This window comes from Castor canadensis, chromosome 11, assembly GCF_047511655.1.
Source record: "Castor canadensis chromosome 11, mCasCan1.hap1v2, whole genome shotgun sequence".
Lineage (NCBI taxonomy): Eukaryota > Metazoa > Chordata > Mammalia > Rodentia > Castoridae > Castor > Castor canadensis.
In genome coordinates, this window is record NC_133396.1 from 8092051 (window position 1) to 8108133 (window position 16083).

At 43.1% G+C, this 16083-nt stretch overlaps 1 protein-coding gene across 8 annotated transcripts; it reads right to left on the reverse strand.

The window, feature by feature from the left end:
- Positions 1 to 660: 660 nt before the first annotated feature.
- Mtnap1 (mitochondrial nucleoid associated protein 1) lies at positions 661 to 16082 on the reverse strand. 8 transcript variants are annotated; one of them, XM_020160995.2, is made up of 7 exons: positions 15720 to 15856; positions 15258 to 15370; positions 14999 to 15104; positions 12041 to 13521; positions 7733 to 7840; positions 7125 to 7232; positions 661 to 1384 (listed from the first exon to the last, which is right to left on the reverse strand). In XM_020160995.2, exons 4-7 carry the CDS (start codon positions 13491 to 13493, stop codon positions 1326 to 1328), a joined length of 1728 nt encoding a protein of 575 aa, XP_020016584.2. In that variant the 5' UTR covers positions 13494 to 13521; positions 14999 to 15104; positions 15258 to 15370; positions 15720 to 15856; the 3' UTR covers positions 661 to 1325. The 8 variants fall into 8 exon arrangements, with proteins under 8 accessions (XP_020016584.2, XP_073901332.1, XP_020016583.2 ...); XM_074045231.1 differs by lacking the exons at positions 14999 to 15104; positions 15720 to 15856 and adding an exon at positions 15948 to 16082; XM_020160994.2 differs by lacking the exon at positions 14999 to 15104.
- Position 16083: the final 1 nt, after the last annotated feature.

Below are 16083 nucleotides of genomic sequence, written 5' to 3' on the forward strand. Positions count from 1 at the left end.
TTCCTGAAAGCAAAGGGTCAGAGCCAAGGCTGTGTAAAGGAACATGGGCCAAAGAGTAGAGTTGAGGGTTTGGATGCCAATTCAAGCCTCCTTGGGCTGTGTGACAACAGTACCTAGAGAAGTAGGCCGTGTTTAACCTCAAGCTTGCTTCTCCATTCTGGATCAGGAGCACCCACGTCACAGGGCTATGCCTAGGTAGAGACAGTACATGTAAAGGACTCTGCAAAGCACCTGGCACAGACATGCACCCAAATGTTGGTGGACACAAGCATGGATGGCAATGGGGCCACTCTTCCTGGGTTCAAGGGTTTTTGAGCAGCTGCTATGAATGAGAATGAGTTCCACTGTGTCACTCCTTGCTAGAATGGACGGAGGTTCCAAATTTCTGCAACATAGACATAATTCTCCCTAATTTATCATCCAGATAGAGGAGGCTCTGGGCTGGGACGTAGCTTGGTGGTAAGGCGCTTGCCTAGCATGCGTGAGGCCCTGGGTTTGATCCCAGCACCAAAAAAGAAAAACAAAACAAAACAAACAAACAAAAAAAAAACCTCTCCCCAGATAGAGGAGGCTCTGGGAAACTGGATAACCTACCCAAGGGGACAGCCACCCATTTCAGATGAAGATATGGAAGAGGCAAATGATGAGCTCAGAAAATAGTCCATTTTGAAAACAGACTTTTATTATAAAGAGTAGTGACAGTAAGATGTGGGTTTTTCATGGTGTAGAACAGCCTATAGATAATCCAGATTACTTTATTGACTTACTTTTGTGGCACGAGAGATGGAAAAGCAGGCAGGCCTCGTGCATGTTAAGCATATGCCCCACTACTGAGTAACACCCCAACCCCTAACATGATTTTTTTTGAGACAGGATCTTGCTTTGTGGCCTAGAGCTCACAATCCTCCTGCCTCGGTCTTTCAAGTGCTGGGATTACAGATGTGAGCCACTACACCCAGCTCCAAAAATCAAGCAATGTTCTTAAAAAACTTTTTGGCCTAATGTATGCTAGGCAAGTGCTCTAACACTGAGCCACACACCCAGCTCAACATTATTTTTAATAGCTCAATATTTTAAAGTTTTTAGAAAAAAAATGTGGCTTCCCTATAAACTCAGCATTTCAGCTATTACTCAAGATTAGTGAAGGCAGGCAGCTCAGAGTTCATCTGCCTCACACAGACCGCATGAGTTTCACCTGGGGGCTCAGTGGGGCCATATTTCCAACCTGCAGAAGCACAACCTTCAGTGCTGGTCCTGTTGAGTCCAGAGCAGTCTGGGGACGGTGGAACTCTTCTGCAGGGTGGATGGGAGGGTGGTCTGGAGTCTCAGGAGGAATCTCTGCGCACGCTGCTGGAGGACTGGGTCAGAATTTCAAGGCGCTGCCCTGCAAGCAAAACCTAAGCATTGTTGCTCACCCAGGAAGCTCCCATCAGTGCCGCAGAAGGCGCGGAACATGATCTTAAGAGACAACCTTCAGGTCATTTAAAAGGGCAAGCAGTGTTAAAGACATGCTTCATTCTCCTGTTTTATGAAGAGGTGAGTGGTTACTCACCTCACACCTGAAGTACACTGGCTTCTGCACGTGGCAGTTTTACTCATCTACTGTTCAATTTTGGAACAAAATTTTGGAAGAACCTCTAGTCTTAGTCTTTCTGGATGATGCTTTTACTTACTTATTTTTTGCAGTACTGGGGTTTGAACTCAGGGCCTATACCTTGAACTACTCTACCCTATTTTTGTGATGGGTATTTTCGAGATAGTGTCTCACAAACTATTTGCCTAGGCTGGCTTTGAACCACAGTCCTGATCTCTGCCTCCTGAGTAGCTAGAATTATAGGCGTCCTGCCAGATCATATTCACAAGTGGGACTGGCTGTGCACATCAACTTGAGGGATGTTTGCCTAGACGAATCCTCATAAGGCAAATTCACATCCACATTGCGAAGTGAAGTAAAGAACATTCCTTGATGATGCTGTTTAGATCTAAGAGTGGATTGGTCAGCCACTCCTCCCGACACCTTTCTTAAACTATGAGGCCATGAAGCACAGATTCTCACAGGACTTGATAAAGGGCCTCCAGTGTTTCCTCTGATGGCAGCAATAAGGCAAGGAAGTCTTTCTCTCCACCACTTGGAAGAAGCTATAAAGAACTCTGTTTTTAACAGGTTCTTCAAAGTTACACACATTCACAATTCTCAGCTGGGTGTGGTGGCACATGTCCCAGCACTGGGGCTGAAGCAGGGCTTTGAGAGCTAGAGGCCAGCCTGGGCTAAATAGTGAGATCTTGTCTCAAAAGACATAATAGTCAATTCTCACTAATTCAAGAAGTCACTGAAGAGTCTTTGCTCTTTCCTATTACATGGGAGATAGAGTCCTTGATACTGACATTACCAAACAAAGCCCCCTTCCTATTAACATAGGCTCTTATCTTTGCCTTAATCTTGGCAATATGACACCCCCTAAGGACTAGTGGTCATTAAGGTCAATTCTAGCTGGGTGCTGGAGGCTCATGCCTGTAATCCTAGCTATATGGGAGGCTGAGATTGGAAGGATAACAGCGTGAGGCTAACCCAGGCAAGACTCCATCTCCAAAATAACCATGACAAAATGTACTAGAATTATACCTCAAGTGGTGGGAGGGCCTGCTTTGCAAGTGCAAAGCCCTGAGTTAAAACTCCAGTCCCAAACTGGGTGCCAGTGGCTTGTGCCTGTAATCCTAGCTACTCAGGAGGCAGAGATCAGGATTGAGGTTCAAAGCCAGCCCAGGCAAACAGTTTGCAAGAGACACTATCTTGAAAAAAAAAAACCATCACAAAAAATGGGCTAGGGGAGTGGCTCAAGGTGTAGACCTTGAGTTTAAACCCCAGTACCACACGTAAATAAATAAATTAACCAGTTCCATCAAAAGAAAAAGCAGTTCTACTCTTCTCATAAGGAACTGATTTTCAGAGATGTAAGATACTGTGATTAAACCTTTTCATGTCTAGGCATTCTGACTGTGACAAGTGGTACTAGCTTATTTATAGTGACATAAAAATTCTTGATAAAAACCTTAGGGGTGGCAAACTACCCCACTGTGCTACCAGTGCACTTGGGTATAACGGGTGGTTATGGTGCAACAAAGGGCACTTGAGACAAGTCGAGAAAGGTTTTCCCCTACTTAACTGTTCCCTAACCCAAAGGATTTTAGGGCACTGACCCAGTCTTTGTCACGCCAACACACGGAGGAGCCATACTACTCTAGGGCCAGGGTTGGCGCACTCTCTATTGAGGACCAGCTAGTGAATACTCTAACTTTTGGGGGTATATGGTTTCTGTTACAACTTTATGACTGTTTCATTCTACAGCAGCAAAGTTGACCAAATAAATGAGGATGTGTTCCAATAATACTTGGTTTACCATAGGCAGTGGCTGCAGTAGTTTGCTGACCTCTGCTGGAGGGGACTAGGAAAGAACATAGTTGAGAGGCTGTTATCTACCTTCTTCCCTAAGAATTTCTGACCTTGAGATGGACAGAAAGGGAGCAGAGAGAATCTCTGGTGTCTCATTTTAAATGGAGGCACTTTACAGAGAATGGGCATGAAACCCTTTAAAAGGAGAGACTGTTTTGGGAGGGTTCTAGTGAAGTATGTGTGTTCCAGCTTTTCGCTTGCTAGGCAAGGGCTCTACCTCTTGAGTCAACGTTCCTCTTAAGAATGTTCAGCAACGTTCTTACTAATGTCTAGATAACAGTAATCTTTCCTTCTTGCTGGGATTTCTTTCCCTAGGAAGAATTCTGAGCATCTTCTCCTTAACCAGGAGAATTTGTTATAGAATTAAATTACTCCCACTCAGGAGCTGGGGACTGGGAATAGGAAAGGTAAGTGAAGCAGATCCAGAATCCAGGTTTTAAGAGAGAAGGAAACAATGTACAAGTTGCAGCTACTTTTTTTGTTTGTTTGTTTTTTGTAGCTCTGAAGGAGCTGTGGCCTAAGGGGACTGACCTGTTTTTGAAACGAGGATGTTATAGCGAAGCCTGTGTGTGTGATGCAAAACCAAGCAATGCCAGTGTTTGTGTGTGTGTGTGTGTGTGTGTGTGCACGCGTGCGCGCTATGCCAAACCAAACCGTGTTGGAAAGGGTTGGAGAAAGCTTTTTTTTAGTTTGACTGGGGTTTGAACTCAGGGATATGAGTTTGTAAAGCAGGTGCTCACTGCTTGAGCCATACCCCTAAAGCCATCTTGCTCTGGTTATTTTAGAGATGTGATCTCTTCAACTATTTGCCCAGGTTGGCCTTTAACCATGATCTTCCTGATCTCAGTCTCCCAACCAACCAGAAGTCACCAGGATCTAGCAAGGGCAATTTTTTTTTTTTTTTTTGAGATGCTGGGGTTTGAACTCAGGGCTTCACCCTTGCTAGACAGGCACTCAACCACTTGAGCCATACTGCAGGCCCTCCTTAAAGCTTTCTTGTAAATATCCACATTATTCTCGGGAAGCCAAAGAAAAAAATCAAAAACTGCAAAGACACCAAATCTTTTGATGGGGACAAGAGAGACAGAAAATCCATTAGCTCAAATAAGCACCGACAAACTGAAAGGAATTTGAGTCATTTATAAACATCCCCGAGAAGCCATGGGGTGGGATTCTAAAGTTCCAGGGAGAGATGACACAGGCCATGTACTCACTCACAATGAAGAGGAACAAGAAGTGCCTTAAGAGTTGGCAGTGTGGCTCAAGTGGTAAAACACTGTTTAGCAAGTGTGAGGCCCTGAGTTCAAACCCCAGTACTGCAAAAAAGTTTCTTAACATTCTATTTGTGAAGGGCTAGGGCATGGCACAAGTGTTAAAGTGTCTGCCTAGCAAGTCCAAGGTCATAAGTTTTAGTCCCAGGAAACACTCCCCACCCCTGCAAAAAAAGTGGAATATTTATGAGAGTTTCTTACAGGCTGACCCGAACTCAGATCCCAGTGGTTTGTTTCTCACACCTGTTGGATCTACTTAAGAACACAGGGAGCCTTGCTGATCCCCAGAAGAAGGCCTGATGTAAACTCATTGTTTGTCAATTTGGATACTATCTTGAATCAGTACATATGTAGTTTAGTATTGCATACAAATGGATGGTAAAATACCAGGTATAGAGAACAATTTTAGGGAGAAAGATTTAAAACTGGTTTTCATTAAGGATTGAAAAATAGTTTTGTTTTTTTTTTTTAATTTTGGAAACAGGGTCTCACTACGGAGCCTAGGCTAGCCTGGAACTTGCAATCCTCCTGCCTCCAACTCTGGAGTGCTGGGATTATAGGCACGTACCACCACACCCAGCAAGAAATAGCTTCATAATTTAAATGACAAGCTTTATCATCTTGTCTCCTTAATAACAATCTTATGATTAAACACCCAAACTTGTGTTTTTCAATAACTTGCAGTCACTTGAGAGCAAGCCAAAGAAGCATCCAAACAGAAACAGACATGTCTGCCTCAGTAAGATGTCCTACGTGACTGTTTGAGAAGCTGTTTATTCTTACACCCCCTCCTCCCCAGTACAAATTTAAATGGTTCATCTGTTCTGCATTCATCTCCACTGTGCTCCCCTTGTACCTCCACAGCTCTCTTAGGTGGTGTCCAGGTCATTACTTACGCCAGCGCTGCAACTCTTTGGACAAACAGAGATAAACGTAAGGATCCAAGAGGCTACATGTACTTTCTCTTTTACCTCTATGGATCATTTGTTATTTTCCTTTTATAAATTTTGAAATAGTCTTGGGTATAACTTTCTGCTTTACATTCCTCAGTCTTGATTTAGGGATATGAAAAACAGCACATCTACTAATGTCTAACCGCCCACAGGAACTAAAGAATCCCTTTCAGATCAGTACAACTGTTAAGAGAAGCCCTTTTTTTCTGGGAGAAACAACTTTGCTTTTGATCCGCTCTGTTAATGTATGGATTCACACTTCTCACCAACAGCCAGGTTTCTCTTACAGAGCTGGCAGCCCCATTCCTGTTGTGTGACCTGCCCTCCTATTTACCAGGCGCGGAACTAGCAAAAACACCCAAAGAGAACCCAATCTTGATGTTTAAAAAAAAATCTTGCAATCCAGTGTGTGAATTATATTGGCCTCTACATCTTACACTTTTCTTTTTTTTTGGTGGGACTGGGGTTTGAACACAGGGTTCGTACTTGCAAAGCAGGCACTCTACCACTGAGCCACACCTTCAGCCATTTTGCTCTGGTTGTTTTGGAGACGGGGTCTTGTGAACCCTTTGCCAGGCTGGCCTAGAACCTCGATTCTCCCGATCTGAGCCTCCCACGTATAAAGGATTACAGGCGTGAGCCACTGGTGTCCGGCTTGCTTATGCTTTTACACTGGAAATTTTCATCTGAAAGTGGGCTCTTTTTTCTTCTAAATTATGGAAAAAATACTGGAATTTTTTGATAGCCTTCTATAAACTATTTATAATTTAAAAAACCTTTAGGTCTGTTTTTATAACATAACAGTTAAGAAATGAAGAAAAGTTACGTTGAATTAAAAGAGATTTTCTGCTGGTTAAGATTTGGGAGGCGTGCTTGTTTTTAAATATTAAAGGCCATTGGGTGTGGCAGTGCTTGCATGTAATCCCAGCATCCGGGAGGCTGAGGCAGGAGGAACATTAGTTCAACCCCAGTCTGGGCTACAATAGCAAAGCTCCATCTCAAAAATGCAAAGCAAAACCAAACAACCAAAATAAATACTTAAGTGTAAGTTAAGATGCTGTAAGTCTCAGGCACATGGATAGTGAGTTGTGTTTGGTTCTTCCCCAAACACAACTTTTGTGGCAGAAAGCTATCTGTTTCCATGCTGAAAAAGGAGATCTTAGGCACCAAGGAGAACACTTTCCCTCTGGCAGGGAACAGCTTACAAAAGGAAAAAAACAAGACTACCAGATCTCCAGTGACAACAGTAAAGGCACAGTTACTAAATTTTAGTCAAATCTTAAAGGCTATTATTTTTAAAAAGCCCCTAACAAAAAGACCCAGAGCCCCAGGCAATAGTTCATTCTACTAGGGCATGCCAGAGACTGCAAAACTCTAACATGAGAAGCCACTCAGTCCCTAAAATGGCAGGTGACTTGTAATTTAGGTTAAAAATGTAGAACAGCTTACTCAGATGCCTGAAACTCCAGCTACAACAGACGATGAAGCATCCTGTGAACAGCATTGTGATGCCACCAACTCCACTCTTTTTTATGGTGGTGTTGCACCTGATCCAGCCTGTCCAAAGAAAGACACGGGTAACTGTTACAGTGAATGTGCTGGCATATGTGGGTTATTCAGTTAACTTATACACATACAGACATACATTTATTTTAAACAGTAAAAAAGCTAAAATGCACAAGACTTTAATAAATTCAAATGACTTACTCTTTATTAAAGTCTTCATGGGATGGAGGCTAATGTAACCGGGTAAGTGGAGGTCTAGCATTGTCTTGACTTTGGGAGGAGGCATGGTCACTGTAGGCAATGGAGGGCGGAGCTAGGTGGCAGTGAGAGGCATGGGTAGGTATTAAAAAGCAAAAGCTGCTAAATGATTGGTACCTGCTACTGTATTAGCTTGCGTGTTTTTAATTATGTCTGACTCCAAAATGAAAATTGACAAACAGAAGACTATCACTTCTCTCTTTTCTGTAGCCTTGCTCTAACAATTTACAGTAAGACAAACTTTTCCAAATGCGTGTAGGCAGCTTCAGAGCCTAACAATTGCTCCAGCTCACCTTTGTGCATCACTCCCAAGAGCCTCATTAGAGGGTAGGTGGAGGCTGCAGGCCCAGTCAGAGGCTCCAAACTCCTTACATCAGTCGAACTTCTTTCCAACAAAGGAACTGTGGTTCCAAAGAGAAGCCACTATGATAATTCATCTAAATTCACCCCCTTCCCCACCTTCAGTGCCAAGGTTCCCAGGGCTAGGCCCTGGGAAAAGTATATTCTAAACACATGGATTACTGATCTCTGCATTGGATTGCAGCTAACTACACATTGAAAGTCAAATTAATTCTAGGTCAATAAAAGCTTATCAAAAGGGAGAGGGAGCCCCTGTTGATCAGGACTTTTTTATGCAATACTGGGGTTTGAACACAGGGCTTTAAGCTTGCAAAGCAGGTGCTCTACCGCCTGAGCCATGCCTCCAGTCCATTTTGCTCTGGTTATTTCTGAGATGTGGTCTCTTGAAGTATTTGCCCAGGCTGGCCTCTATAACTGTGATCACCCCGATTTCGGCCTCCCAAGTAGCTAGGATTATAGATGTGAGCTACTGTACTTGGCTTGGACTTTATTTTCAACTGTTGAATCTACTGCCTAGATGATCCTCATGCATATGCTTAACCAGGTGGTATGTAGAAGTCCTGTCAGCTGCTAAAGCCACTGAGTATCCTCCACCTGAAAAACTTAGGACCGTGTTTTAGAGTAATTGTGTTAAAAATAGTTTGGAATCTCTGCATATATATTATATATACACGTGTATGTGTGTGCGTGCTGGGAACTGAATCTAAGGCCTTGACCATACTAAGTGCAAGTTCTACCTGAGGAGCACTCCCCAAAATTTATTTTTCAGATATACCTTATACTTTACAGCTGAAGACAATTCTAGCTTTACTGCCTGAGCGACAACTCCAGCTCATTTTGCTCTGGTTATTTTTGGAAATGGGGGCCTCACGAATTATTTGTTGGGGCTGGCCTCAAACCATGGTTCCAAAGCCTCCCAAAGCTAGGATTTGCAGGTGTGAGCCACCAGTGCCCAGCCTTTACACAACAGTTTTAGGAGCCTGGGTTGTGACTGTAACCGATCAGATGTGGTCAGATTTGGGATCTTCCACTTTCCAGGACTGCTATACATAAGCTGGCACTCAAACATCTCAATTGTAGAGCATTTTGGATTTTCAGCTTAGGGATGCTCAACCTGTATTATAAACTACTGCTTCCTGTGACTACTACCTACAGTCAGTGTACCCCACTGACATGCTAGGCCAGCAAACCTTTCAGTTTGTGTTCAAAACATGAATTGCTTAAGTAGAACCAAAAAGAAAGGCTTGTGCTACTTATTTACATTTTTCCTGCACCTGTTTTCTCCATGTTTAGTGCTAGGTAGGTAATGTCTACTACCAATGGTTTTCTGGTCTTGGTTTGTCAGAGAAAGAATAACAAACTAAACAGAGGTGAGTCTAGCAGGTGTGATAAAAGTTCTGACAGATGTAAACATGCTAACAAAATAATCATAGGAAATAACAAGGCAAAGAATGATGCTGGCTTCTTTACACAGATCGTTCTCTTGCATGGTGAACGTAGTCCTTAAAGCATGAGCAACATGACTTCGGTCAAACACTTATCCTCTCTATGCCTATTTCGTTATCTCCTAATGAAGATGGAAGCACTCTGCAAACTCCAAAGCATCACAAATGTATCACTAAGTCTCTGTTTAACTTGGAGAAGGAGCTTGACCTCTAGACTACAACTCTGTACAAAAGCCTAGGTGGTAGGTCTGTTTATAGAACAAAACCCTGTATTTACTGAAGTAGTTGAGAAAGTGTAGCTTTAGCTAGCAACGTTCTTTCCTTAACACACATTCACACTGAAACCCATTACAAAGGGATAATTATAGGGATGGGGGTATGGCTGAGTGTTAGAGCACATACTTAACATACTGCAGGCCCTGGATTCAATCCTCAGCACTGAAAAAAGAAAAGGAATTATAATACACAAAAGGCAGTTGATACCACACAGACAGGAATTTAGTGAGTACATTTCAGTGCAAAATACACCAGAGAGGGAAAAATATCTCCCTTTAGGAAGATAGCAGTTTTTCAGGTGCAAACCTATTTTGGCAGTGCTGGGGCTTGAACTCAGAACTTCAAGCTTGGCAGGCAGGCACTCTACCACTTAAGCCATGCCTCCAGCCCTGCAAACCTATTCTGAATTGTTACGTTTCCTGTCAAAATAAGCATGAAAACAACAATGACCATTATACAGGAGACAAAATGCTACTTTATGCCCCTAGAAAACAAAGTAAGAAGCAAGTGTTGGTGGCTAGCTACTCAGGAGGCAGAAAACAGGAGGATCAAGGTTCAAAGCCAGCCAGGGCAAATAGTTTATGAGACCTATCTTGAAAATACCCATCATAAAAAAAGGGCTGGTGGAGTGGCTCAAGGTATAGGACCTAATTTCAAACTCCAGTACCACAAAAAAACAAAAAACAAAGGTTAGGGGGGTGTGGTGGTCCACACCTGCAATCTCAGCATTCAGGCAGAGGTAAGAGGATCAAGAGTTCAGAGCCAGTCTGGGATCTGTAGCATAACTGTCTTAAAATAAATGAAGATGAAACTCAGCCCAAAAAGGCAAGGATACTCAAAATGACTTTCTGGCTCCTACTTGGGCCTTGGCCTTCCCTCTTTTTTTTTTGGGCAGTACTGAGGTTTGAACTCAGGGCTACACTTGCTACACAGGCACTCTACCCTCTTGTTAACCTAATCCAGTTATAGCCCAGAGTACCTTTTGAAAACTGATAGCAAAGATCAATTTTAAGGTCCAGTCTCTCGCCCCAAGTCTTTCTCTCATGATCCCAGGCTAGATCTCTGGGACTGTTCCTGGGTCTTAGAATCTGCGGCCTAGTTCTTCCAGTGCATGGGCTCCTATACCCTTTCTTGCCTCATCCTCGATACCTCGTTCTTGATCTTTACTGGGTCATCTCCTGAGCCTTACTTCCACCTATCAGCCTTGACTGCCATTCCTACACAGGCAGTCTTACCCCAACAGCTTCTGTTTCTAACTTCTTTGCTATTCTAAGTTTCTAGATGCTGCATTTGGCCTTAAACCTGCAGCCTAGTTCTTATACAATCTGGTCCTCACTGAATTCTGAATCCAGTGGTTGTTCTACTTAGGTGCATTCTGAAATCTTTTTGGGTTTTTCAAGTCTGTTCAGTTTGAATACCCACTCATTTCTACCAGCTGTCCTCCTTCCAATGTATAAATTCAACTGCTATCAAGATTAACAACCTAACCAGTGGCTCATGCCTGTAATCCTAGCTACTCAGGAGGCAGAGATCAGGTTTAAGGTTTAAAGCCAGCCCAGGCAAAATAGTTTGCAAGAGCCTATCTCAAAAAAAAAAAAAAAAATCACAAAAAATAACTGGTGAATGGCTCAAGTGTAGGCCCTGAATTCAAACTCCAGTACTGGCGGGGGTGGGGGTAAGATCTAACAGAGCTTGGAAGTTCAGTAGGTCCCCCTGAGTTTCTAACCTGGAGCACATGATTAAGCAGATGTTTCCTGTCTTTAGTTTTAAGAAACTTGATGTTAAGGAGAGAATGTAGCTAAGTGATAGAACACTTGCCTACCATGTGTGAGTCCTTAAGTTCCACAGCAGAACAAAAAATAAAATAAAGAAATTTGATTTTAATATATTTGGGCATGGATACAGGTTTGTCCTATGTGGTATTTGTTTGGCTTCTCTTCCTCCTGATCTCTGCCTCCTGAGTATCTAGGATTACAGGTGTGAGCCACCAGTGCCCAGATTTTGCTTGACTTCTTGAATCTGTAAGTTTATTTTTTTTACCAAATTTGGATAATTTTCAGCCATTTCCTTCCTCCCTTCTTTCCTCCTTCCCTCTCTCCCTTCCTTCTTTTTTTTCCTTTCTAGTGGTTCTAGAGACTGAACCAAAGGCCTCACACATGCTAAGCAAGTGCTCTTTTTCTTTAACTATTTTTTCAGCTCCACAGTTTTTCTTTTTCTTCTTTTGGAACTCTGATAATGAGAATGTTAGGTTGTTTGTTCTCTTCCCATAGGCCTCACATTCATTCATGTTTCCTCCTTCCCCTCTCCTTCAACTCTTGGTGGAGGGAAAGGGAGAATGACTGATTGTGACCATTGATTTTGGACCAGGAAGTAATGTCTTCCCAACAGTTAAGTTCAGTGCAATGGATCACGCAGGCAAAAACAAGCTGAACGAACAAACATACCGGTATTCTGGCCCTTATTCAAAAGGCCTGGAACATTTTAATGGGTTGGATGGCCCTTACAAACAAGCTTATTTACCTTTTGACAGACCTCCCCATGGGGAGCTGGTACGCCAAGGCTTCTGGGCCACTGAGTTCCAATACTGAGGCTTCCTCTGTAACACCCCTAGTCCAACATAACCAGGATAGAGCTCTGGAAACCACTCCAGCCCCATGGAGCTGGAAGGGGTCTTCCTGTCAGCAGCAACATGATTGATGAGGGCGCTTTGAGAAATGTGATCCTGGGTAGAGCATGAAGATCGCTGGCACCCAGGCAGCAATGCTTGAGGTTGACAGGCAGGTTGGGGCTCCACAGAAGCTTCTTCCTTCCCTTCTAGTAATAACTTTACACCAGAGCTTTGATTATGACTGCAGAATTGTGCTTTCTCTTCTTGAAGAGATTTTACAGCCAGAGAGGCAAGACTCTGAGCCTGTGATTGTGACAAAGGAAGAAACATATCATAAGTTGCCTCCTGTGGTGTGACCAAATTTGTAAGTGGGTCTTCATCTTGTGCTTTACCGTCTGTGGCTGAATTGCCAGTGAAGCTCTCACAGCCACGGCTCACAGAAGTCCATTCCTGCATTTCTGTTGCAGACACACTTTTCTCAGCACTTCCTTTGCTCCCACATACCTCTACTCCAAGGTCAAATTGTTTTTCTTGGTTCTTAACTTGCATTTTATCTAGTGGGTTAGTGTGAAGGCCTAAAATGAGTGATTCTGAGTTCTTTTCCTGAGCCTCAGTGTTTTTAACATCAGTAGAGACCCCTGGGAGGTAACCTCTTCCTGCAGAATCACTCTCCTTGCTCAACACTGATGCTCTTATTCTTTGAACTCCATTGCTGAGATTCTCTGGACGATGATAATCACTAGAAGGCACACTTACTAATTTTATTAGGAGCCTCTGTCTTTGGGGATCAATTGTGTCCAATTTCAGACTCACAGAAGTGGCTTGTACATCATTAGATGTGGCTGAGATATATTTTCTATCTTGATTCAACAAAGAAGGTTCCGTTGAGTCAGCCAGTAAAGATGCTTCTGTTTCTGAAGGATTACATCTCCTTTCCTCTGATTTAGGCAAATCTTTGGCAAGTTCTCTTTTAGGAGAGATGTTATCCAACACATAAGAAGCTTTAGTTCCTCCCTGGAAGGGAGTCTTTGGTTCAGTGTGTTTTAACATTTTGAAGGAGAGGTGGTTTTTGTCATTGATGTCTTTACCTGCTTTTGCCAGTAGTGGAAAGGATTCAACTGTCTGTCCTAGTTTCTTGCTTACCAATTTGGTATCTCTTTCTTCACTCTCTGTCTCTAGTTCTCCCCCTTTAACTTTAATTAAGTCTTTGGTCAGCCTCTTCACTTTTTTAGCATGTAGAGGTGTAGCTGGCTTGGACTGATTAACTCCTTGATCAGTAGGTATGGTTGACCCTATCATCTTACAGTGTGGCAAGTGGGATTTTAATCGTTTAAATGGCTTCTTGCAATAAGGACACACTTCCATTCTGGGCTGAGTATCACTTATCTTCCTTCTGAAAAAGGTAAATGTGAGATAATGAGGAACACAAAGCTTGCACAGTGGATACCAATATATTATGTGAGCCTTAGATTTTAAATTAATTTGGAACAACCTAGGTTAAAGGAAACTTTAGGTAATAATTTTCTTTCTTTCTTTATTTTTTGGAAGCACTAGAGTTTGAACTCAGGGCTCATGCTTGTAAAGGAAACTTTAAAAGTTTGTTTTCATCCAGTCTTTTTTGTACAGAGGTAGAACAGAAAATATAGCCTAGTTTAAGATAAACATTCCTCGTTCTATTTATGCTTGCATTTTACATTTCTTCAAGTTTCCTAGAAATCAGTCATATGTAAGACAGACTTTTCAACAGGAGGTGAGCAAGATGAAACACTTACATCTAATAAATTAATGGCTAGTCAAGGGAAACAATGTTCAAAATACAAGCCAGAGTAAGATTCTTGCTATGTAAGTCAACTAGATATTTTGTACACACAAATAAATCATTTAGAAACCTTTAAACACATCACTCAAGGATGAAATGATGAACTAAAAAACTAAGTCATTCTCAACCTCTCTGAGATGACTCATTTTCACTCCTGAAAATGTCTCTATTCTAATAAACTTTACTGTATTGTTGTTCTCACTCTAGCAGTGAGCTGCTTTTAGTCTACTGAAAGTGTATTTCTTTCCCAATAAACTTTACTATGACTTTCATTACAAAAAGAAAAAAAAAATCAGGCAGGAAGGATCCAAACATTAATGATTAGGGCAGAGCCTTCCAAAGTGATAAAGAAGCCCCACTGGCATGTAAAAGAAAATACTAGAACTTCCATAATCTGAGCATGAGAAATGAAACAAGGAAAATGTTCTCCAATCTTTTTTTTTTTTTTTTTTTTGGTGGGACTGGGGTTTGAATTCAGGGCTTTGTACTTGCAAAGTGGGCGCTTCACTGCTTGAGCCACACTTCCAGTCCATTTTGCTTTGATTATTTTGGAGATGGGTTCTAGAGAACTGTTTGCCCAGGCTGACTTCAAACCTCAATCTCCACCTCCAGAGTAGCTAGGATTAGGCTCCTGGGACCTGACCCCCAGTTTTTTACTTATAGTTTTTAGTACAATTGATTACTGGAAAATTTGTTTACCTTGACATCTTTGTTAAACGTGTATCATGTATGTAAAAAAGTTTTAAACATTTATGCCATGCATGATTTGTACTTCTATGACTCTCCAGAGTCGAGAAATGTTTAATTCCAAAGCTCAGCTGAAAGTTCTTTTTGAACATTTCTTACTGTTTCTTTAAAATTCCAGAGGGCAGGGACAGCTGTAGTCTCCAAAACTAACATAAAATAAGATATCTGATGAATGAGTCCTTTATCTACACATGAATGCGCAAATATTATACAGTACCGCGACTCAAAACATCTCCCGACCTCTAAATAGATCAGACTTTGAAACCATTTACAAAATATTCATTTATCACAGCAACCAACCCACCTATTTCATACAGAAGGAAGTCGTGCAGATCGAAACTGGTTTCTGCCAACAGTCCAAGTGACGATTCTTACTTTGTTTGGGGGTAACATCGACGGTGTGATGGAAGCTATGGACCATTTACAAAAGCACACACAACTGAGGCCAGTCCCTGGGCTTTTCCGTTACCAACTGAACAAAGGGCTGAGATCTGCCTCCCGTACTCCACCCCGCATGTCATGCTGCTGGACAGTGCACTTCACGGCGACATCTGTTTTCTTACCCGAGCTCCTCTAGAACGATGCTAACTTTGTGACTGTCTCTCCCGGTGCCTCATGCTTCCCGGCCACTGTTCCCGAGTTCCCGGGTGCAGCAGAAGACACTGGGAACGTCAGCCTGTGGAAGACACGATCAGAGGTGGGGAGCACACTTGCACTGACTCCAGTACTAATAACTGGGCTATTTTGATGCCCGGCAGCTCCCGGGAATGTTCCGGGAAGCAGAGAGCTCGGAACTCGGCAGATCTCGCAGTCTACACTAATTCTTCACTCTCACTCCCGGCCGCTTTTCCTTCCCCATCCCTTCCTTTTCTTAGCGGTCCCAGCTCCTTCCAGCAGATGGGCGGGACAGGTTCCATCCGAGGCCACAGGTAACCCGCACCTAATCTACTCCCCTCTCGCCTCGAGATGTCTTCCCCAGACCCAGAACGAAGGCTATGGAAAGAGCCCAGCCCTTCGAGACTCACCGCAGAGGAACGCCCGCACCTCCGCGACCCCAAGGTCCAGTCAGCATCTGCGTGGACGCCCCGCGGCAGCCCACCAGCGCTTTACCAACCCCCGGACCCGTGACCAGCGGAAGGTCGTCCGCACACTGCCTGATAGCGCTCGCCTAGTTCTTTTTAACTGTTACCCCACAGAGATTGAAGTCAAATGTTTGTGTCACTTACTGTGACATAATTTAATTTATTTGATACCTGGCTTCACTTTTACACCGTGTTCCGCCTTCGCTGTGACAGGCGAAAGCTTGGGCCACCTCCGCGAAGGTCCTCTTTCTCAGAAGCTTCGAATCTCACCCCTCCCGCCGAGGCCGCCTCTTCCTGGGGGCGGGGC